Genomic DNA, 24,429 nt, shown 5'->3' with positions numbered 1-24,429 from the left:
ATGAGAACTCAACAGAACATAAATACGATTTACTATTATTGCTTTCGTGCTATTTCTAGCTGGCAGAGAAGATAAAGGTGTGAGCATTATTCTTCCCAAATGAATTTCAATTTATTTACTTTTTATCACTGCCGCCATTGTCACTGAAAAATGGAAACTGGATCCTTGCAACTCTGCAAGGCAATGGGATATGGCTTTGCCTGGCTTACAGCCGGATAATTTAATATATCAAGAACCAGCCAAAAGTTAAATGCAGTTACTTGTTCCACTGTCAACGTTAATTATTTATATATCAGTTGAAACTAGAGGATTTAATGCCTCCGAAAGCAATTTACTTTTTGCGGTACTTTTCTAATAATAATCTAGCGTAATTTGCGCCACAAATACGGTTGGGCATAAATGAAACGATTCACAACTAAATTAAATTAAAAGGTTTAAAATGTTTACATAGTTTTTCGCCTTCAATAATGGTTTGATTATAAACGCATTTTGCAGTCTAGTGGGTTGAATAAATAAATCTACTTTAAATTCATGATTTTAAGTAAATTTCATAACTGCAGCAATGCTTTTAGGTGGCTTGTTAACGTGAAATCCAAAGATACAGAGCTGGTCATTGTCCTTCCCAGATTTTTTATTTTTTAACCAAAATATTTTCCTTCACCGAAATGTCAAGAATTGACAAGAGCTCTAATAATTGGTTGCCTATCCAGATGTTATTTCCACATTAATTATTACCTGCCAATTATTTCTCACGTATTTGTTTGGCCAGCAGAGGAAACCAAAGTAGAAACTCAAACTCAATTTTCGAGTCCACCTAACTAGACCCTAATAAACCGCAACTAGCCGTCAATTACCTTAACTGATACGTTGGAAATTCCGTGCTTACAGGGAACGAAGTTTAACCAATTCGAACACGAGTCTCTGGCAAAATTAGCCTCTAATTATTCACGTGTTTGACGAGTTAATTTTGCGTATTCTCTGTTAAAACACGCGTGCTCTAAGTAGCAGGGTTAATGAAATTGGTGTCCTGATTTAAAAGAAAATTATGAACCAGAAAGTTTCGAGACCGAATTAGGAGCGGCAAATGCACGTTCTCTCGAACTTGCAGGGGATTTGGTATTAAAAATGAATGAATCAGTTCTGATAGTCTTGCCAAGGAAGGTCTTTTATTGACAATTACGTGGTAAACACAGTAATGAAATGTTTATCCAGATAATAACGGAAAAGTAGTAATTACCGTGTTAGGGCTTATGCGGCACCATTAGGCTGTTTGGTTTTTATATCTGGGATTCAGCTTGATTGACATATATCAACAAGCTAATAGATATATAATGGCTGTATAATGATTTTTTAATGGAAAACATTTCGAGAGAAATCGCAAGGGTTTTTTACGCATCGATTAACGTTTTGTAATTGCTCCCACGAGTGCCGGCTATATTTAGCAGGTTTTCAAACAAAAGGAAAAAATTAGTTCAGATGACAGATATTCGCTTTTGCCAGCAGTAAAATCTAATTTGAGTGCGTCCCGTTCCGATTTCTTTTGATATTTCGTGTACAATTCGGTCACGGTAGTAAAGGCATCAAAGCGGCATCGTTTTTAACGGGTTGCTGATTTCAAAGATGCCTCTGATGCTCGAATAACGAGACGGCATTTTATGAATTTCATCTACCGTGCAGTTTAAATTAAAGTACTAAAATACGCCCTGGGAATAGGATATTTATGTGACTGAAATGTACTTTCGCAAAGCAACACATGAAAATTTTGGAAGTTTTGTATCAGCTCATTTTGATGACTGACGAGTATCGACTGGCGGTTTCACAAAGCGATCGATGATTGATTAACTAAAATGGAAGCGCGGTGGAAAATCAAACAAAATACGGCTATAATCAGATCGCAGTGTCTATTTGTAGGTACCCATTTCAATATTTATTTCAGCGGATGCTTTATTTAGCGAAAATAACTTGCATTAAGCGGCAAGTCCTTCGCCATTTGGCGATGCGATTACGAAAGCGTCCATATATTCTTTCTTTTTTTTACCTGTTAATATCGCGGCAGTCTCTCTTTGTCAGTGTAGAGCCACGAAAGAAAACAATTATGGGGCGGCAACCAACAATGCAAGCGACCCATCTATACGAAGGGCATTGAGCAGTGCATAACTCATGGCAATCGCGCTTTCCCTTTAGGGGCATCCCTCAAGGAACTGCTGTGGGTTATGGCAAAACCCAAATGCATATTTTACTTAATTAAGCGGACGCAATTCATCGAACTGATGCAGTTTAGAAATTTTTAGGGACAATTGAAGATCCCCGGTAAACTATTCCATCGATTTGCTTATAATCTATAAATAAAGAGCCCTAATAGTAATACAGGGTCCGTCATATACATATATGGACTAATAGAAACTTTCTAAATCATTTTTCTGCCAACAAATGTTTCAAGTTAAAATTAAATGGCTAATTTGTTGTTACTTTTTGATGACGTTAAACTTTTTTTCCTACCCCATAACATTCCAACGAAGTCCAACTTTAGTTTTTCAAATGTCACCTTGTATTTCCTAATTGTTTTATGGAATTTGCATTTATTTACGCACACAAACATATTAAATGTTTTTGAAGTTAGATAAGAAACATTTCGATAAAAAATTATTTTTCTTACTTTATTCAAAAACATTAAACTCGATCAGAAAAGGAAAATAACAATTTACTGCTTGCATAAATTAATTGTTTTTCCATGTTCAAAGCATTTGCTCAAAATGTCTTCTGTCGTTATTCAAACACGGCGCTATTCTTTGCATGAATGACCTTCTCACCTGAACGTAGGTGTTTTGCCTGATTGATTGCATTGCATCGACGATACAACCCCTCAAGTCACTTACGTTATTTGGTCGACCCTTATAAACTTGATGTTTTAAATGGCCCCAAAGGAAAAAGTCGCACTGACTCAAATCAGGTGACCAGGCTGGTTACTCTATTTCACCAATCCAAAAACTGATACTGCTTTTTTTTTAATTAAAAATTGAAATTTCCGGAATGTTATTTACTTGACTTTTCAAAAATACGGAGGATGTTTTTATTATTTTGCTTACCTGATCAAATTGAATTTTTTTGAATAAAATAAGGAAAATAATTTTTTTCTCGAAATTTTTCTTATTTAACCCCAATAGAATTTGATATGCCTATATGCGCAAATAAGTGTTGATTCCATAAAGCAATTCGGAAATAGAGGGTGACATTTGAAGAACTAAAATTGGACTCCGTTGAAATGTTATAGGGCAAGAAAAAATAGTTCAAGGTCATCAAAAAGTGGCAACAACTTAGCCTTGTAATTTTTACTTGATTTTTGATAGAAAAATTATTGAAAAAATTAATGCCGTTATTCCATATACATATATGACGGACCCTGTATGTCTATTGCTTATGGAGTTTAAGCAGTTGGGTTCGGACGTTCAATTAGTCAAAAGGCAGAAACTCACCTGCAGCCTGCCAAGAGACACTGTCTGTACATCTCAGCGCTACTCCTTCCAGTTAACTGATGGCCAGTTAAGTACGTGTTGTGCGACGAATTGATAAAATAGTGAGTCAGTGGTTGATCCATGTCGTGATTGAGATCAAACTAAAAAAATTTAAAGGTTAAAGGTTCAAATGACCTTTAAGGGCATGCAAGCTATAGCGGAAAGACTATAAATCCTGAACATGCAAAATTAACGTTATCACGTCATGCCTGTTTGAGGTACTGGCAAATTGACGTGATTAGCTCAAAGAGAAATCTGTGATTAACTTACCTCTCTGGAGGATATAATGTTGTTATCATCCGAGAGTAAATATCTAAGGAACCCAGTAAAACTGAGCTGTCCTTTTTTGGACATGTATTTATTAGGTTCGTATTGCTCTATCACATCCCTGGCCCTGGACGTGTCAGCATAGGGATAAAGGATTTCATTAAGTCTTGGATCTCTCTGTGTTTTGTTGAGGAAGTCGACGAATTGTTCGGCTGTCATGTATTTTTTCGTGCCAACACTTGAAGAGAATTGCACTCAATATTCCGGTTTCTATGTGAAATTCCATCACTTACTACTCGTTAAATACCGCCTCCACTTCAGACCTTTGGGTGAGTTGCACGTAAAGTCGGAAAAAATCGTCAAAGGTAAATTTAGAGGGATTTATGGTGTCGTTTTTTCCATGAGGGAGGCCTAATCCGTTTAGCACGGTTTCCAGTCTTTTCTTGTCGTCTCGACTTTGTGCGCACATTCGTATTATACTGAAACGAAAAGCTTTCGAGCTATCCTTAAAAAAAATCATATCACCAACTTTTTCACGGGTATTTTGCCACTTTTGTCAGTCTGAAGGGTGAGTTTCGTGTAAGCCTTCTGAAGATGCATCTGCGCGGCCCCATTGACCTGGTTCAAATTGTACGCCAGGAACATCAGGGCCTCGGTCCACATCTGCGCAATCTCCTTCTTCGTACAACAAAAATTGATGAAGGTGATGTTGACGAAATCGTGGGCTATCACCACCGTCACCGTCTTCTCTTCTAGAGTGTCCTGAGAGCCCATGGTAACTATGTGCCGGAGCTTACCGTCCTGAAACAACAAAAATGACGTTTTTTGTGAGCTTTTCCTTAATAAAAATTCTTCAGAGACGCGGCATTGCTATTTAGCCAAGACCGGCCCATATCCATTTCCTTTTGCTGTAAAGCGACTCATGTTTCATGGATGCGGGGGATTCGCTTGGCAGGGGAAACTTTCCATCGATACCAAAAAATTATTTATATCGATAACAAATCGTTTGTTTTGCAACATGCCTGGGTGCATACATTAAAGGCAGATGCAGATAAAGCGGGGAAATATTACGAGGTTCGTGTTCGAGAATTTTCTTGGCAGAAAGTGTATTAATTTTCAGGGAAAAATGAATTTGTGAAAATGAAATTAGAACCCAATCGGTCGACGACCGATGGCCCGCGTTTCTTGTTGTGTAAACTGTATTCCATAGGTATCGGGGGCTAAGCTAACAACTGAATATGGTTGGAGATTTTTAAAAAATATACATTATAAAACTCCTGCCCATCATCAATTAGCATAACAGCGCATTTTAAAAGGAATTTTTCCTTTCTAGAAAGAGCAATAAAACCACAAAACTTCACTTTAATTTTTGTAATAACGTCCTTATTCCCAAAATCTAGCAGTCTTTTTAACTGGAGGTTCTGCATGCACGTAATAAGTAAAAAAGTACCATATGGTGCAGAACAAGACGAAGAAGCAGGAGATTTGCACACACCTGTTCCACATATTGAAAACTCTGGTCTTTTTGGTGTTGAACGTTAAAAAGAAGTTGATGGCTCGAGATATGACCAAGTGTTCGTAGAGAAACAATTCCCCAAATCTTAAGAAATAGTTAAAGGCACAGTCTGATAATGATGAAGGCGACAAAACAAACTTCGGTTCTTTTTCCATAAAGCGGCCCCACACAGTCTCGTACTTTTCATTCTTGCGATTTCCATCTATAAGAGAATACCTCGCCGAATTACTCCTCTTCTCCAACCAAACTCGGTACTCTTCTTCAGTGATGCTACTCCCGCTCGCTCCAACCCGCAGATGGTCTAGCGGAAGATAGTTGGTATTAAAGTTCTGAGATAGAGCTGGCATCTCCCATAAGGAAATATTTGTTTCCAAATTTTGGTGTGAAGCATCAAAGAGGATCTGACTAAAATGCCCTGAAGAATCATCTCTCTTCATGCCTTGGTTCAAGAAATTAATGGACTGGTTACAGTCGATTTCCCCAAAAGAGCAGTTCTGGGCTAATTCAATTGCGACAGATTTGTTCCTATTTTCTCTTGATCTTTTGACGCTAATTTCATTTTCTATATGGGAGTTTGATTTTGATTTTTGAAGCTTCAATTGACAACCATACAGTCGGTTAATGGCAATATCTGACCTGTTCTCGGAAATATGGAATTTGAAGGGCTCCACATACTCCGCAGCTGGAGTTTGATAGTCCCGATTCTCGGAGAGGAATTCAGTTCGGATTCCCTCAGGAAAGATCTCTATAATGTTCAATTTGGGGTTCTCGAGACGCTGTTGTGGATGTGGGTTGAGCTTCAAGGAGTCTTCCGAAGGTGAAGCTTTAAGATGTGGTTTGAAGATATACTCAGTCTCAGCTGTAGGTTTTTTGACATTGCCTCCTAACAGCTTTTCAAGAGTATCCTCTTTAAAGATCTTTTTCACTATTTTCCTCTTTGGTTTTTTATCAAAAACGTCAGTCCTCAAAAGATTTTCTGCTTTAGATTTATTAAGCTTGTCTTCACGGAACTCGCCCAATGAGCGAGCGCTATTGAGCCTTGCCCTTTTCTCAATTTCTCTTTGGTATTTTTCAGCAAATCTCTGCTTTATAGAGCCCTTTTCTTGATTTATATTTCGTAGTTTGGCCCCCAAAGAGCACAACCCTTCATTGACCACTTTATGCTCCCTCCAAAACTCATCAAAGTGAACTCGACTGTGGAAGCAGCTTTTTTTGCTGCATTTTGTGGTCACTGAGTCTATTTTAGTTTTAATAGCAGACTCGCTATCATTAGATCTAATTAAAGACGAGGCATTCGAAGAATTACAATCGCTGATCAGTCTTTTGCAAGCATCCTTGAATATGACGATCTTCCGTTCGGTTTCTTGAGGGTTTATGCTGTCCATTATCTCTTTCTTGAACAGTCCTATTAAAGCTTCTACGACTTTGTTCTTGGCGTTCTCACCCATTTTGGATAAAACGCTTGTTAAGTGCTTGAGTTCCTCTTGACTGTTTTTGCAGATTGTTTCAAGTTCCTTATTAGCGCCTCGATCGTCGATGCAATTGCTCTTGCTTGCAATTTCCTTGATAAATTGCTGCACGTTTTTGTCAACTTCTTTGATTATACCGTTAAGTTCTGCGTCCATTTTCAATTCGGACGGCAAAGAGCCACATTCCTCGGCTATGTCGTTCAGTAACATTCTTTTGAGTTCCGGGGGTTGTTCTTTTCCTACCTCCTTCTCGTTGTCTACTAAAACATTGTTGGGGGAGAGACTTCTGGGGCTGCGCTCTGCGGATTTTTGTCGGCTAAAAGCTTGCCAGGTGTTGAATTGGTGCATATCTGAAACGTTGAGATGTGGAATTTATTTTGATGGCTGTCACTAAGAACGTTTTCCTCTCGCACGTGGTTCTGGTTACGGTTGACGCAAATTCTACGAGAATTTTGACAACGATCCTAATCGACCACGTCACACCACGACAAATTCGAAAATCATTCTGCTGGTCTTGGTTCTTCTCTTTTGTTTTCATCTGTCATTTTAGCGGTATTGCCAAATGTCGGCCATAGAAATTCGGCGGCATTTTAGCGGTGTTGCCAAATGTCGGCCAAAGGCCATGGAATTCGACGACGTTGCGGGCCGTACAAAGTCTGCATTTTCGGCTGCATGGAGGATTGCTGGTTGAGTCGGGCCTGCAACTTCACCGTCGATTTTCACCCTTGACTTGCCAGCAGCTGCTGTTGCTGGGAAGATTAAATCGTTTGTTGAATAACCCCTTGACCTGATGCTGCCTATCTAAATTCCTCTGCTGAATTAGCTGTGTGACTAGGGCAGAAATTGAAAAATCAGCAAATACATCTTTTTCGTGTGAAGGTAATGAAGTAAATGCGTTAAGCACTGACCTGGAACCTTCAATGTTATTGTTTTTGCTCGACTCTTGAGTGGGGATTCGTCGTGAGAAACACAGGAAATACCCACTAAAAACTCTTCACGTTCTTCACCCCGTTTCCATTCTTAGATCGCCGTCGGGTATTACTTCAAATGGAGGGTAGTATAGGTATACAGCATTAGGCATGCAACCCGTCCATTGGGAAAATTTTTACTTTCCACTATTGTATTGTGGCCTAATGAAATTTGGTTTCAAGCGAGAATCGACCATTTTGAATCCAAGTAAATTATTTTCAAAATAGCGGCACTTCCGGTTATACCGGAAGTAACTACCAACTTCGATATTTTAAATGGAATCCCCTCATTTTTTGTTATTTTCGGATTTCTTGTTAAATTTTAAGTGCAGTTTATGTAAAGTGTTTGTATCTAAACTTTCCAAGTTATACTGAAAATTTTTAAAATTTTGACAGCTGTAAGATCCCACGAAAATCGTTATTGTGCGCTGACCACTGAATATTTTGAAATCGATGCTCTGAGGCTCAAAGAAGACCTAATAAGCTACGTTTTCACGTATTTCAATTTAACAAAAAGCCTTCCACAACTCCCGAAACATTCCTCCGAAGTTGCATGATTTCAGATCTCAATAACTGGCTTATTTCAAATGGAACACCCGGTCCAGAACTGGTTCGGGAAACTTTAATACTATTTGATACAGAATTAAATATTAGATTCGAAACTGCTTTAAGGTACAGGGCGTGTCATTTAAAATGGGCAAGTTATTGAGATTCGAAGTCATGCAATTTCGAATGCATATTCCAGGGGTTGTGGAAGACTTTTTATCAAATTGAAATAAATCAATTTTAGCATATTAGATCTTTTTCAAGCGCCAGAACACCTATTCCAAAATTCGCAACAGTTAACGCACAATAGCAATTTCCGTGGTATTTCGTAGCTGTCAAAATTTTAAAATTTTCCGGAATAACTTGTAAATGGTAAATTTTGAACATAAGACATTTTACATAAACGGGACTTTAAATTTAACAAGCAATCCGAAAATGGCAAAAAAATGATGAGATTCCATTTAAAATAACGAAATTGGTAACTACTTCCGGTATAATCGGAAGTGCCGCCATTTCGAAAATATTTTACTTGGGTTCAAAATGGTAGATTTTCGCCTGAAATCAGATTTCTTTGGGCTACGATAATGGGAAGTCAAAAATGTTGTAATGAATATGTTGCCTGGCTGACCCTGTATACTTTTTTCTGTGTCTTAGGATCGTCAGTGCTGTTTGCGAATTTACTCTCCTTTATTTTCATCACTGCCTCCAGGTATCCTCCAATTATATCCCAGTGCCTCTCTGCTTTCAATAGGAGTTTAGCGCAGGTTTCCTTATTAAATTCCTCATTGCAAATGCTACTGAGCTCTTTTCTCAGACAGGTAAATTTTTTATATTCGAATATCGCGTGTTTCAGGTTATTCAATTTCCCACAGAACTAACACTCATCAGCCTCCGACTTACTCATCCTCTTCAAGTACGAGCAAAAACTCTATGTCCTGTGAGTGTCTGGCTTAGGTAGTAATCCACCTCTCTCCACTTGCGCTCTATCCATGCCCTCAAATCTGAAATGAAAACCTTGATCCAGCCCTGGTACTCCCGTCCATCTTTCCGCCCATGCCTCCATTAGTCTCCCTCTGGTTTGCTGCTTCCATTTACTGTCGTTTCCACACATATCAGAGCGCTCCTTCACTATGAGATCAATTGGCGCCAATCCTTCCACACCAAATACGTCTAGGAGTCTGTAAGGGGCCTTTACAGTGCATGCGAAAAATATGCACATCTGGATCATTAGAATGAATTGATTAACAACCCCGAATTTCCCCGCCCTTATTCCATCAAAAATCCTTAAAGCCTCGGCCGATAACATGGCCCATTCCTATTCACAGGGTTTCATTGATTAATTATATCGGCACCAACATCGGACCTTTTAAGTCCATTAGGCAATCGGATGGGGGCGGGGGCGGCAATTAATTTTCGTAGGAAGCTCAAAGTAAGCAGCCCCTTTGCACTTAACGAATTTGCAACGTCGGCAAGAGTTAAGCATCTATTAATATTGATTTGAGCCCGCTTTTCTCTTCGTGTAAAGGATTATTTAGACCCCTTATACCGGGGATGCACGTGAAAACCCTCAATTTTTCTTGAAATTTCCGTTGCCTCGCGAATAATTAAAGTTTTTGGTCGAAGCGGTGAAACTTTAGGTAAACAATTCGAACTAGGGAAGTTTCGTCCTATTGAATAACTTATGAACTAAACGATCTTTGCTTGGATTGAGGTTTGCCATAAAAGCAAGACGCCGATCCGTTGGAAAGCTAAAGTACGTTGAACTAGACATTAACTCGTCTTCTGCTAAAAGCCACCTCGAACGGAAAGAGTGCGGGAGCTCCACCTGAATAATTTCAATTGAAATAAATCAGAACCTCCCCCCGCGATTAGTGCCGGAATGGGGACGGAATTGGTCCTCCTCCTTGGATATTGGTCTGGCAACATTTGCCATGAATTTCAGACTTATTGCACATTTTCCGGTATAATCTCTAGGAAACACGAGGCCTTGCCAGATTAAAAACGGATTAATTAGGCCTCTATTTCGGGCATCGCGTGCTCGTCCTTTCCCCCATTGTTTCCTTTTTTTAGTAATAGTTAGATCAGAAGAAAGGGAGGGCAGAAAGTTCTTTATGGATCCATATTTTATCGGAGAGCCCCAGTGGAAAAGCCTGATAAGCATCTTAGTTCCAGTTCAGTTCTGATTTACCTTTGTTCCTTTGTTCAGACTACTTAGATTACTCGGTCCTAGCCTCAAGCACTCAATCCCAAATGTGTCCCCATTTGTTTTTATTTATTTCTTGTTTCCGTCCTCCGAAACATCGATTCCGGCCCAAAAACATGTCACACTCAGAGCGTAATGGAAATCCAGTTATGGAAGCCAATAACATCTTTCCAGCCATGGGGGATGATTTCATTACCAGCAGACGTATGTGATGAGTTAAATGGGCTGGGTTTCATTCATTACGTGAAATGTATAACGGAAGAGGAACTGTTAATGCGAGGCACCTCCTTAGAATGCATAATGCTTCGAGGTATTTTCCCTCTCATGTGTTTTTGAAATTATGCTCATTTAAACCCTTTGGACAAAGCGGAAACTGCTCTTAATTTATCCGTTCAATATTTGATTAAACTCCTCCGTGGGTGCCCAAATAAACCCGAAGCACAAATTGACTCGAACTGTTAAAGTTTCTGGCGAATTAATCGCACTATCGACTGCTTTACGGGGATTCTGATAGAAATGTGGAATTTGGCTATTTATTTTGTCCTAATAATTTGAGATAACAGAAATAAACTCTTTCGAATATACACTGTAGTGCAAAATTAACCGGCCACAAATTTATCCAGAAAACAAGCATTGAAAAAATATTTACAGTGTTCCGAGTTGAAAGTTTAATAAAATTGAACATTGGGAAGTTGAAATGTTTCATATGGGAAGAAAAAATGAAAAAAAAGTATATTGCAAGAAAAGAAGACAGTCTACAATTTCGCTAACAAAAAAACAACACATTTTTTCACGTAAAAATTTTCTAAATAACACACAACACGTTTTGCAACGTGTATTACCTCCGCGAGCCCTATCACGGCGTCCATGCGATTGGGCATGCTATGGATCAACGCGACAAATTCTTCCCGAGGGATTTGCTCCCATTCGTCATGAAGTGCTTGTTTCAAGTCATTTATGGATTGAAATTCGGCATAATTACGACGAATACGTTGGTCCAGAATATGCCATGCATGTTCTATCGGGTTCAAGTCTGGACTTCTCGGGGGCCACAGTAATAAAGGAATATCAACTTCATCCAAATATGTTCGCGTTATCCCTGCAATATGTGAACGGGCATTGTCATGCATTGAACGCAAATTTTCACCGACAAACGGCGTAAATGCCACTACATATTCTTCCAAACATTGTTCAAAATACAGGGTGTCCCAGAATGAGGGGGTCAACGCTTAACCACATATTCCTTGGTCAAAAATATATCGATTCATGATGACATACTTATATACAAAATTATATCTTTCTGGAGATACTGGCTCTCAGTCTTATTTTTTTAAAGTTTTGCCAATAGGTCGAAAACGGCTATATGGATTGCAACAAAATTTGGTGTAAAATTTGTCTGCTTTTCAGGACATATTCGACGGGGGTTATTATTCTAAAACCATCAGAGGTAGTGGTCAATTGTTATAAGGTCGAATGTTAAATACGTCAGAACTTTTTTATTCACTCATGAAAACGGTTGGTTTTTTTAAATCAAATTTCCAGTTTGTTACGTGTTTTTTTATTGAATTTTATTGAATTTATTGAATTTAGTTTAGCCTCAATCAGACGAAAAAATGTAATTTTTTATTTCAATTTCTGGGAAATAAGCTACAATGAATGTGATGTTATTCTTGTGTAATTAACAAGAACTTCGCCATCAGCTAAGCTTCTTCAGAAGGAAATCAAAGCATAAACTTCATTAAACAATTAATCTAAGAAGTGCTCAATGTGACCACCCCGTTCTCGAATACAGAGATTCACGCATCGAAGAAAATTAAACCTCATTCTTCTCAACATTATTGAACCATTGCGCATTCCATCAACTGCTTGCAAAATTCTACTTCTTAAATGGTTCTCATTTTGAATAGGAAGAGTATGTACACGGGATTTTAGCGTACTCCAAATGAAAAAATCGCAAAGAGTTAGTTCTGGTGACCTAGGTGGCCATTGAAGAGGGACATAATTTCTTCTGCCTATTCAACGTTCTAGGAATTGCTCATGGAAATTTCATAAATTTCGTTGCAATCCATGTAACCATTTTAGACCTATCTGCAAAACTTAAAAAAAAAGTGAGATTTTGAGATATCTCCAGAAGGAGACAATTTCGTATATAAATATATCACCATGAACCCGTATATTTTTGACCAAAGAACAGACGGTTAAGCGTTAATCCCCTCATTCTGGGACACTCCGTATAATTCAGCATTTAAATTACCACTACAAATTATGACAAGTTCTACATGTGTTGAATCTGGATGCATCCGTGACGAGTATTGCACCAAATTCTTAAAGCCCCCAATAAAGATGTTCGCGAGCAAACTGGAAACGCTTTTGCCGGTGATCTACTGTCAATATAGGCCCCGTGTAGAAGTTCTGGAATTTATTCCAGATTCATTTAATCGTTGGACAAGTACTGGAGCTGAAAATTTGGGGTTGCGTACCATCTGCATTCTGATGAACCGATGCTCAATTAAATTTATGATTTTTGGTCTATCTTGTCCTGACTTTTTTGCAAGGCAACAGCTTGCGCTACTTGTTCAAATACCATAATTTTTTTGTTGCAAGAATAAGAAACTGAAAACTGTATTTTCACTAGAAGTAAACTTGTTAAAACTGAAAATGGCACAAGAACTTGGAATAATGCTGCTCAATTTGAGACGCTTATTTCTCTCTGATATTCATCAAATTGTAATACCTTAAGTTTTTCTAGCCTACACTGGCAAAAATAATTTAAACAAGTTGATACACAAAAAAATGTTGTGTCTAATAGAACATAAACAAGATTTCAAAAAATATATAGGGTGCGCCAACTAAAACGAAACGGAGTTGTTTTTTTGGTTGATGAAGAAGTGATGCAAAAATCCTGGAACACGTCAACTTTAGTATGGAAAGGGAAGGTTTTTTTATTACAAACTGACGGTGATTTCTTTCACCCCCTAGACAGGGGAAGAACCATCCTCAAAATTTTAAATAGCGAGAGGGGTCGGGTCATAAATGAAATTAAAGGTTTTTTGAAGGGCTTAATGGTAATACCAAAATTTCTTAGTCTGAAACAACAGTTGACGAGTAAATCGTTTTTTTATATATAAACACTACTATCATACATAAAGCGAAAAAACATCTAAATTAATTGTTTAAAATGCTGTCCGTTAACTTCCTGACAGTGAAACAAGTTTGCTTCGAAACGCTGTCGCATCTTCTAGAGTATTACGGGGCTTATTATATTTAACGGCATTCATTGACGTTCTCGTAATGCTTCCAAAATACCTGGAGGAGTAGTATAAACTCTGGACTTGAGATGACATCATTAAAAAAATCTAATGAGTTCAAATCTGGCAACCTTGCGGACCATTCAATTGCACTCCTTCTACCGATCCAATGACCAGGGAAATTTTCATTCAAAAATTGTCGAACCGCTAATGAATAGTGTGGTGGTGCACCATCTTGATGGAATGTTAAAAGATTGTCTGAATAATTCCGATTATTTGCCATAAGATATACGAACTGAGGATAAACGAAGTCTTTCAATAACTGTAGATACGTTTCGCCAGTCAGATTTCCAGGAATAAAATATGGTCCGATAATGAGTTCCCAAAAATACCCGCCCAAACGTTTATTTTTTGAGGATGTTGGGTATGCGGTTGATAGAAGATGTTTGGGTTAATACCTGACCAATATCTGGAGTTGCGACGATTAACAATGCCATTTAAAGCAAAACTTGCTTCGTCAAGAAAAGAGATATTGAAAATGAAATTTTCATTTTCAGTTGCTCTTTGGCTCATGAGTTCGCAAAACTAAGTGGCGATCAAAATCGTCTTCTTTTAATTCTTGTGTAAGTTTAATTTTATAGGGGTAAAATTTGTGAACTTGTAAAATTCTCTGAATGCTGGTTGCACTTATCCCAGTGAAAATCAACAATTTTCTGGTACCAGTTGTTGGGTCTAAAACCATTTGCCCCAAAACCTCCACCTCCATCGCATCATTTCTAACCGGGCGTATATGTATTTTTTTTTTTAATTAACCACTTTCTCTAAACTTCGCTACTAATTCCCACACATATTTTCAGCTCACATGCTTGTCTCCATAACGTTGGTTGAAGACATTAGCTGTTTGGTTTCCACATTTTCCATTTAGGAAAAACAATTCTATCATCTCAATCCCCTCTGCAATCGAATAAACCATTTTTAATGATAAATTGGCACGCGAAACTAACAAATGAAATTTTTCTTCGAAATGCAGGTAAAAACGTGCTGATAGTGATTTGATACCAATTTATAGCAAAAAACTGTAAATTGTTATTCTTGTAGTTGTCTCAAGTCCTAAGTTTGTGCCACTCTTCCAGGTACCTTGGGAGTATTGCAAGAACGCATTGTCAATGAATGCCGCCAAATAAGCCCCTAAATACTCCTAGAAGGTGCGACAGCGTTTCGAAGCTAACTTGTTTCCTGCCAACAAGTTAATAGGCAGTATTATGAACAATTAATTAAGATGTTTTTGGTCTTGAAGTATCATAATAGCATTTATACATAAATAAAAGTTACTCGTCAACGATTGTTTTAAAGTGAGAAATTTTAGCATCATCACAAAGCCCTTCAAAAAACCTTTAATTTGATGTATGACTCGATTCACTTTGCCGTTTAAAATTTTGAGGGTGGTTCCTCCCTTGCCAAGGAGGTGAGAAAAATCACCGTCAATTTCTAATAAAAAAAAAACCTTCCGCCTCCATATTAAAGTTGACGCGTCCGAAGATTTTTGCATAACTTCTTCACCGACCGAGAAAACAGCTTTGTTTCGTTTTAGTTGGCGCACCCTGTATAAAAATTTAAGTATCCAGTTAATTTTGCGCTCCAGTGTACTTGATGGCGCTTTTATAAGCGAATATAACGCCTGGCAAATTAACACTGCTAATAAGATTTCTTCATAAGCCCGATCTTTAATTGATTGGACCACTGATGTTCCATAGAATTGAACCGGAATGACCAGTTCTGACAACAGAATTTTTTAGGGACTTCTCTTAGAATTCCGAGAACTTTGTCTGAATCTCAGAAACACCATGAAAATGAGGGATTTTGGCGTTGCGCTGTTTCTACAGGGTGCCTCTAAAAGGTCTGTAAAAAATTCTGTCACAGACTTCTGAGACGAAAACATGGCCATTTAATCCAGTTTACCTTAGTCCAAAAGGGGACGGTTTTCAAAATACAGGACGTCAAAGTGAATATTGAAAAAAGGAAAAAAATTCATTGCTACGTTTGTAATGGTACTACCTGAACAAAATGTCGCATCGGGGGGGTTTTAGGGGTGAGACATTAGAATTGGTTTTCATTTTCGATGCACCTTGTAGAGGGCGCTGTGAGCGCCAGATTAACTCTTTTCAAAGGGGCAGAAGTTTTTTTATCACCGGGTATAAAATTTATTTATGACTAAATTTGTGTTTTCCTACATGTTTTATGAAAAAAAATTACCTTAATACAAGTCCCTGCGGGCACTTTTGAGATATTTGAAGTTTAGTTCATTACGTGTCTTGAAAAATGATTTTAAGGTACAAGGTGATCAATTTAACTGGAGAAATGAGTTTTTCTGGAAAACGGTCGAAAAAAATAAATGATTTAAAAAAGCATTCCATTTTTATTTACTTTGACTAGAATCCAAGGTCGAAATACAAGAATTATCTTTGCAACGCTTCAAAAATTTTTTCTTCAGCAACATATTTTTTTATTATATTGCTGTAAAAATTTCTTAATTTTGAATATTTTTTCTACATAACATTTTTTTATGTTTCAATTATTTATAAAGTTATGGGCAGTTCTCCTGTGAATTTGTGATGTATGTATGTAATGTATCAATTGCTAAGTTGATATAATAAAAATTATTTAAACTACGTTTTTTTTTTCAACTGGACGGAACGCCTTACCATAATGCTGCAGTTGTTCAAAATGATTTAAATTTGCATTTTGAAAATAAATGGATAGGGACTAATGGTTCTTTAAAGTTCCCTCCAAGACCCTCAGATCTTACTCCTCTTGATTTTTTCCTGTGGGGAACCTTAAAAAATAAGGTATATGAAACTAAAACAAATAGTATTGACCATTTGAAACAAAAGATTACTGCTGGTTGTACTGAAATACGTAGCAATGTTTTAAGAAAAGTAACGACCCATGAACTGCAAAAATGTTACAAGTTATATTTCAATAACAATGGCGCTCACATTGAACATTTATTAAATCAGAGTTTTGAGTTCATTTAATTTTCTTATTCTGTTAACTTAGTTGTTCCTTTTCTATTTATTTATTTGAATTGAAATTTTTATTTCCTTGTAGTTTCCCTTATGATAAATATCTAAATTGTAAAAAATTAATTTTAATTGTTGTATTCTCAGTTGTGTTGTATAGTTAAAATAAATAAAATAAAATATGTATAAAATAAATAATAATGTAGTTCATATAATTTTTATTATATAAACTTAGCAATTGATACATTACATACATACATCACAAATTCACAGGAGAACTGCCCATAACTTTATAAATAATTTAAACATAAAAAATATTATGTAGAAAAAATATTCAAAATTAAGAGATCTTTGCAGTAATATAATAAAAAAAAGTATGTTGCAGAAGAAAAAATTTTTGAAGCGTCGCAAAGACAATTCTTGTATTTCTACCCTGGATTTTAGTCAAAGTAAGTAAAAATGGAATGCTTTTTTAAATAATTTATTTTTTTCGACCGTTTCTAAGAAAAACTCATTTCTCCAGTTAAATCGATCATTCTGTACATATTTATTCGTACAGTTAAAATGAAAAAATCAAAACATTCCATTAATCTTCAATTTTTGTAAATTTTTTCTTAATTTTCCTGGTGTTATTTGACTACGCCAATTTTTTGTTATTTACCTTTCTTGAACGAAATTGTACCTACCTGTACCTATTAAAAGTGTAGATATTGTTGACATCAAGGATGTTTCAAACTTGGTGATAAATTTTCAAATTTTGTGCAATTACAATTTTTAAAATGGCCAAAGTTTACCCAAATGCAAAAATAACAGGGATGTTATTAGTTTATGATGAGTAGAGTGCATTTTAACTTTTTACGTCGGATTAATTTTTGTAAGCAGGTCAACGGAGTGCACTTCGAACACCTACTAAAAGTGTAATTTTTTACAGAGTTAAATTTTCGTTCTCAAATAGTTTGTAAGGCATATTCAAGTTTCGATTTTTTTCGCTTCAACTGTACCAATAAATATGTACTTTAAAGTTATTTTTCAAGACATACAGCGAACTTTAAACTTCAAATATCTCAAGAAGTCCGTAGGGGCTTGTACCAAGATATTTTTTTTTCATAAAACATGTAGGAAAACACAAATTTAGCCACAGATAAATTTTATACCGGGTGGTAAAAAAACTTATACCTCTTTAAAGAGAGTTCCCCTAGTGCTGACAACGCCCTGTACAATGGCCATCAAAAATATAAACGGATTCTGATATCTCGCCCCTAAATACCCCCCGACGCGACATTTTGTTCCGACAGTAGCGTTACAAACGAAGTTATTAACTTTTTCCTTTTTTTTTAACCTTCACTTTGACGTCCTGTATTTTGAAAACTGTCCACTTTTAGACTGAGGTAAACTGGGTTAAATCGTCGTGTTGTCGTCTCAGAAATGTGTGGTAGAATTGTGCACAGACCTGGCCTGAATGTCATGCAGACCTTTTAAAGACACCCCGTATATCTGCGAAAATTTTTTTTATATTTCTTAATATCATTTTAATCGTCATTGTGTCCAAATTTGGGAGTTTTTTCTTCCCCTTCGTCCGTTTGCCCAAATTCGCCTTTCCAAGCAGCGGTTTTGTCCAACTTTAGAGGGGCAACAAAGCATGTTCCACGGCCGATAATAAACCTGTTAGCAAACTATGCACTGCCGTGACAATAACTCCAATGGAAATGGAAAACGCTTTGCAGAACGTTGGTCTTATCTCTTTATTTCACGTGTTTTACATGCAGCTCCAATGCTGCGTCGCTTTTCATTTACGTGCACTTTTGTCTGTGCCGCTTGCTGTTTTCTGGCAAATGTGTGCTAATCGGATTTAATCAGTTAAAATTTGCGGAAACATCCCGTATATAAAAATAGGTCAATTCGTAAACCCCGAGACCGAAATAACATCGCGTGTGCCATATTTGCGTTATTTAAATAGAGCGCCTCCGCCCCTAAAGCAATTAGACATTTTCTCGTTCCTTTTTCCGGCCTTCAGTCCACGCCTTCGGATTACACCAAACGGGATTTCTTCAAGTCAAACTGAGCTATTTTTAATACTTCTCTCGGTTACAGGAAAAATGTCCCATGGGAGGATCATCCCAAGTCCGGTGACTTTTGCCAGCACTAAATTTTTTTTAGGACATTTAAATTTTGAAGCTCCATTGGAAAAACAGATGCGTAACGCGGAGGAAAGGCGACTAGAAGAAAATTTACTTCTAGAAACAAATGACCAAGGACAAAAACAAGCGGTTCTGCCTATGAATTTTCTGATCATTTAGGGCATCAAGAATTCTTTTCAAAATTCCATTTTCATTTATTTATTCGGTAGATCATAACATATCACTCAATAAGTCTCCGATCTGACACATATATGACAGCACTATTGACAGACCCTTATGACTTGTAGATAGTACCAACCTTCAAACGATACGTTTCAAAATTCCATGACATTCTGGCAATTAGCTTACGTTTTGGTCCGGTGCCACGTCTGCGCCCACCGGTCCAAAACAACAACGCGTCGACGATTTGAAGCGTTGTTCAAGCGAGATAAAAAGGATTTCTTGCGTCAGTATGTGAAAATGGATGAAACGTGGATCCACTATTATCCACTTGAATCAAAAAGAACGCCAGCTGAGTGGACAGCAGACGGTGAAAGTCGTCCAAAGCAACCAAAAACTCAAAAGTCAGCTGGCAAGGTTATGGCATCCATAGTTTAAGACGCACATAGCATTTTGCTCATCAACTATCTCGACAAAAATAAAACTATCAATATCAATGGCATTATGGAATCGATTGAGATCGAGAAAAAACGGCTTCACATGCAAAATAAAAAATGTTACTCCACCACAACAACGTCCCGTATCATAACTCGATGAAAACGATGGTTAAATTGAATAAATTAAGCTTCGAATTGCTTCCTCACCCACCGTACTTTCCAGATCTAGCCACCAGCGACTACGGGCTTTTCACAGACACCAAAAACATGCGCCAGGGAAAGGCATTTGGCTTAAATGAGGAAGTGATTGCCGAAACTGAGGCCTTTTTTGAGACCAAAGACAAATCGTTCTAGAGAAACTGCATCAGAAAGTTAGAGGAGCGTCGGAATGAACGTATCACTCTTGAAAGAGAATATGTTGATGAATAAAGTCGAATTTCTAAAGAAAAACTCTCTTTCTTAATTAGGTCGAAGACTTATTGACTGATGTGTTACATGGGGCTCCAGGGACGTGCCCTTGGATGTTTTATGTTCAGCTAATGGGGCCCATGCATACATCAGAATCCGGATCTTCGGTGCGATTTCGCTAATCACCAGCCGCAAAAAATGTATTAAACATTAATTAATACAGATTAATTTATTATCATTCTCTGTATTAAGATTGAAAATAAATAATGCTTGTACCAACACAATTGTTTATTTTGCTTCAACGAACCATAATAATTTACGCTCGCTGAAGATATATGGTGAAAATGACCAGATTACCAACTTCAGCATTGAATCCCGAATTGAATAATGTTGCCGAAAGCATAATAAACATGTTTTTAAAATTAACTGTGACTTTTATTGTTTTATTGGAACCGTAGACCCGTCCAGCACAATAACGTAATACCAATTCAATTAAAATAGTAAACAGATGTTTCGCAATAATCGAAATATCGCGGTTTCATTATTTTTTAATTCGAATACATATTACATACACACAAGAGTAATCGGGTCAATAATTAACAGCTCAGCACCAATGTTTGAACACCAATTATCCGATATTTACCTTTGGAATTCTGGCATATCGTCCAGTACGGGTGTCCTTGATGTGAGTCACGTCCAGCAAGTCCACCTCATGGTTCTGATCCACCCAGTAGAGGTAAAACCCATTAGGGTCCACTCGCAGCGTTACCGGGATCCCCACCCCCGTATCCTGGAATCGAAACACGGTATGATTAACCTGCAGCCGTAAACAATGGATTTGAAGAAATAAAATGTCGAGGATAAGGCGTCGATCAAAATTAAAAATAGCCTTTGAGTCGATCCTTGTTCATGGGAAAATTGTCGAGTTTTCGCTGCTGTCATGCAAATTTCCCGCGTTTTCTCTAGAAAATGAAACTTGAGATCAGCGGAGCTCGTGCATGGGCGTTACTGCTTATATACTCTACACGACGTGGGCATATACGAGTTTCTATAAAAGTTATATTTCTTGAAAACAACAGCGAGAAAATTTAATTTCAAACCTACGTACAGACCGTCAGAAATTCCGACCCGAAATAAAAGAAATCTCTTATCACCTCATGCAGTGAGCTTATTAAAAAGTGGGTGTTACGATGGTGTAAACAAGTTCATTTGTTGGTGTGTATGCAACCAAAAATACCGCCCTTTGACTGTGTTTACTCGACAATCGTTAAGCCTTTCTTCTGGTTCATGTTAAGAATTTTCTTGGATCTCGCTTTGGTTTTAAAGGTTATTCAGTAAATCGACGAAACCCATTCATAAGAAAACTGGAAATATCCCAACTAATCCCACGCTCGATAGGCGAGATTAAGTGTACACTTCTCCGGGAATATTCGGAATATATGTGACGCCAGAGGATATACGATTCATATTTTAGGAAGCTGCCAAAAGAAAACAAAGATTTTCCCTGTAGCGCTTAATAAACAAACGTCTCGAAACTGATCCGACTTCGATTAACGACGTTCAATAAACAACCAAAAACTGGTTTTAATATGCGAAAATTCGTACCAAAAGGAAATCTTCGTAACAATCTCATTAAATTGTGCGCATTTTAGTGATGTAAACGAATTCATCTGCTGGTGCATATGCAACCAAAAAAACACCGCCCTTTAAATGGTATTAGGGCGACAATAACAGCGCATCCAAGCAGATTTTTTCAAGTCGATTCTCCCTTATTTTGACCAAGTTTACTCGGTAACATTTAAGTTTTCCTTATATGGTCCATCGAGTGTTTCGATTAACAATTTTCAATAAATAATCAAAAAACTGGTTTCAATATACGGAATTGCGTGCCTAACCGCCCGATTGTAAAACTTGACAACCACTTCCTTTCCTCGAGGTAATCAAGAATATCTCGCTCATGTTTACGTAATTATGCAGGGTCATTATGCCAAGAGACGTCCTCAATCTTTTCATTTTAGCAACTAATTTACTTAGGAGCTTATTCAGTAGATGATTTCTTGGGGCACTTTTATCGCAGCGTGGGAAAAGCTGCCTGGAGCCAACTCAGCAAGAAATACTCGTCTATAAGAGGGAATTGTGTGATGTAACAACTAAGAAACTTTGCTGTGGTTGTGGTTTTTGGAAGATTTCCAATTGCCATCGGAAGGTGAGAAAGTGGAGGTAAGCATTTTAAGGCGGGGATGATTTTAATTGTGTCTTGTTGCGAAAACTCTCTAAATTAGTTAAGTAGGGAGCAAAAATGCAAGTGCGCGATAAAAGAAAAATTGTTGCTTTGGAAAAAAGCATTCTGAAAATAGCAAAATTTACGGAATTTGCGTTGCTGCCAGCCTAGAGATGCAGTGGCGTAAGCTGCGATTAAAAGAGCATCCAAGACGTTCCGAAAATTTAGTATCCACACTTTTCCCAAATCCAAGTAAATGGATTTATCACCGAAACGATTTCCTGCTTGGAGCGTTGATAAAAAAAATGCCCATTTTTAACGTTTTTGCCCCCTTGAATACAAGAGCCACTTTGCCGCTTAAGCAAATACCTAAAGTCACTTCAGTCGACAGGTAGACGTGAAAGAAAAGCAGAGCTAAACTGCCTCTAAACGCCTCAGGAGTTCCGCAATTAGATCCGGGAGCTGAAATGTTGTGAGGCTTTCAGCAGGTGTTTTGAATTCCGAGTTTCCCGTTTCGCTGGAGCTACAAAATAATCATTTACATATATATCGAAAAATTATAGTTCCCGAAAGTTTGATTCGCCATCTAATTACGGAAATCTGGCTTTTTCCATCGCTGTGTCCATAGCGAAGAAAAACCCAGATCAATCATCCGCTGTCAACCTGTTGAGCAATTTAGACTCATCAATCAAAATACAACTCATCAGGATAATGATAAACGAAGTTAAAAGTTTTAAATAAATTGACAAAAACCATAATACCAGAAAAAATCTGCAACGACTACTTAGGACGCTCTTTCTGTCATTCCTTGTTTCCCACTCTCTTAATCTTAATTCAGCCTTTAATTTTAAAGAAAATCCCGAGATGGAAACTTTCAGCTCGGCCCAAAAAGACCTGTACCCCAATGAAACTGCGGCCTTTGGCTTAATTAATTTTAATTTCTCTCTAATTTTGCTCTCAGTGTTGCTTTTAGTACATTTCCAAGCCCTGTACAGCTCGAATAGCTTGGAACGTTAAGAAAAGCTTTTAATCCGGATTTTAATACTCAATCTAAGGTCAGAGAATAATAATTATAACGCACTTTCATTATGACGAGAGTATGCCACAAAGGAAATTTTTGGGGCTGAGTTTAAGTATATGGAAGACGAAGTCAAGGTTTAGATCTTGGCTTGATCCGTAGTCGAAATAGGGGTGTGGGATGGCGTTGGATGGAAGAAAACTTTCAAGGGAAAAATTCGTCAAAGGGAAAAAAATTATCCATGAAATTACATCCGCCATTTTGAAAAGAAAAATAAATTTTTAACCGCAAAAACACAACTCAGCGGTCTTCCTTTGAGAACCCGCAATAAGACCTTCAATTTTATTTTCCGTTCTTTCACACAGGAGGCCCTGTATAGTGTTGCGACGCAAAAAAACTAATGATGTATTAAAATTTGCGAAAAAACCGTCATGAAATTACTGTCAAAATGTGACAGTTCCGAGAATATCAGGAATTCGTTGTGTCAACAGCTGACAAGCAAAAATAATAGCAGTGATGAGATGTGAATGATTATGACTGTACGCAATGCAATGTCCTGGAATGCTCAAATTTCCCTATAACTGAGAATGAAACCCATCGACTGGTCTCAGTTATTAGCTACTGCAGAAGGTGTGGAACAACAATGGTAAAGTGCACAAGTTGTGTCCACATACCTCGTCCCATTTAATGAACTTCTCCCCGTTGATCAGCGCCTTGGGGACCTCGATAGGCTTGGTGGAAACGTAGGTATGCAAGGGGGGCCCTGCCCCTGCCATCGCACCGACGAAAAACTACCGGAAAAACTGGGGAACTATCTTCTTCAGCCCAACATTTTGCATTGACCAGAATATCGGACCGTCTATCTGCGGCTCACACGAACGCGCCCCGTAAAAACACAGACATAGCGACGTTTTCCAGGGTCGCTTCGGCTACGTTTCTCCACGGTTTAAGCGATATTTTCCGACTGGTTTTCCACGAAAATAACCATCTTCGCCTGCTTTTCGCTGTATGTTCACTCCGGGCTTGTTGCTCCGCTGCTACTTCCTGAATTAGCGGCGTTGCCAAGCCGCTGCGAAGTGTTCGCAGGATTTTCCAGCTTCTGATAAAGCTTAGTAAGGTAGTTGGGGAGAGTGAGGTGTATTAGGCAGCAGTGGCAATTTTAAGGATTGCCGCGACGTGCGCGCATGCTGAAGCGGTTCCGTGACGTGCCATTGTTATCGCTTATAGGAGATTTGCAATGGTTTGTTTGGTGACCTCCGATTGAATTCCTTGATAAAATAGTAATTAATTGACTTTTTT

At 37.7% G+C, this 24,429-nt stretch overlaps 1 protein-coding gene across 2 annotated transcripts in view; it reads right to left on the bottom strand.

The window, feature by feature from the left end:
* Plc21C (Phospholipase C at 21C) overlaps window positions 1-24,260 on the bottom strand; it is a 49,721-nt gene extending 25,461 nt beyond the window's left edge. For both annotated transcript variants that reach the window (XM_066396123.1, XM_066396124.1), the window contains exons 1-6: window positions 23,805-24,260; window positions 20,535-20,681; window positions 4,309-4,580; window positions 4,073-4,258; window positions 3,783-4,017; window positions 3,474-3,613 (exon numbers count right to left, since the gene is read on the bottom strand). In XM_066396123.1, the coding sequence (XP_066252220.1) occupies window positions 3,474-3,613; window positions 3,783-4,017; window positions 4,073-4,258; window positions 4,309-4,580; window positions 20,535-20,681; window positions 23,805-23,906 (1,082 nt within the window). In that variant the 5' untranslated portion in view covers window positions 23,907-24,260. The remainder of the gene's footprint in view (window positions 1-3,473; window positions 3,614-3,782; window positions 4,018-4,072; window positions 4,259-4,308; window positions 4,581-20,534; window positions 20,682-23,804) is intronic.
* Between the last annotated feature and the right edge of the window lie 169 nt (window positions 24,261-24,429).

The sequence above is a fragment of the Euwallacea similis genome, chromosome 13 (genome assembly GCF_039881205.1).
Source record: "Euwallacea similis isolate ESF13 chromosome 13, ESF131.1, whole genome shotgun sequence".
Taxonomy (NCBI): Eukaryota; Metazoa; Arthropoda; class Insecta; order Coleoptera; family Curculionidae; genus Euwallacea; species Euwallacea similis.
The sequence above is the reverse complement of the archived record's forward strand: the minus strand, read 5'-3'. Positions and strand labels throughout refer to the sequence as shown.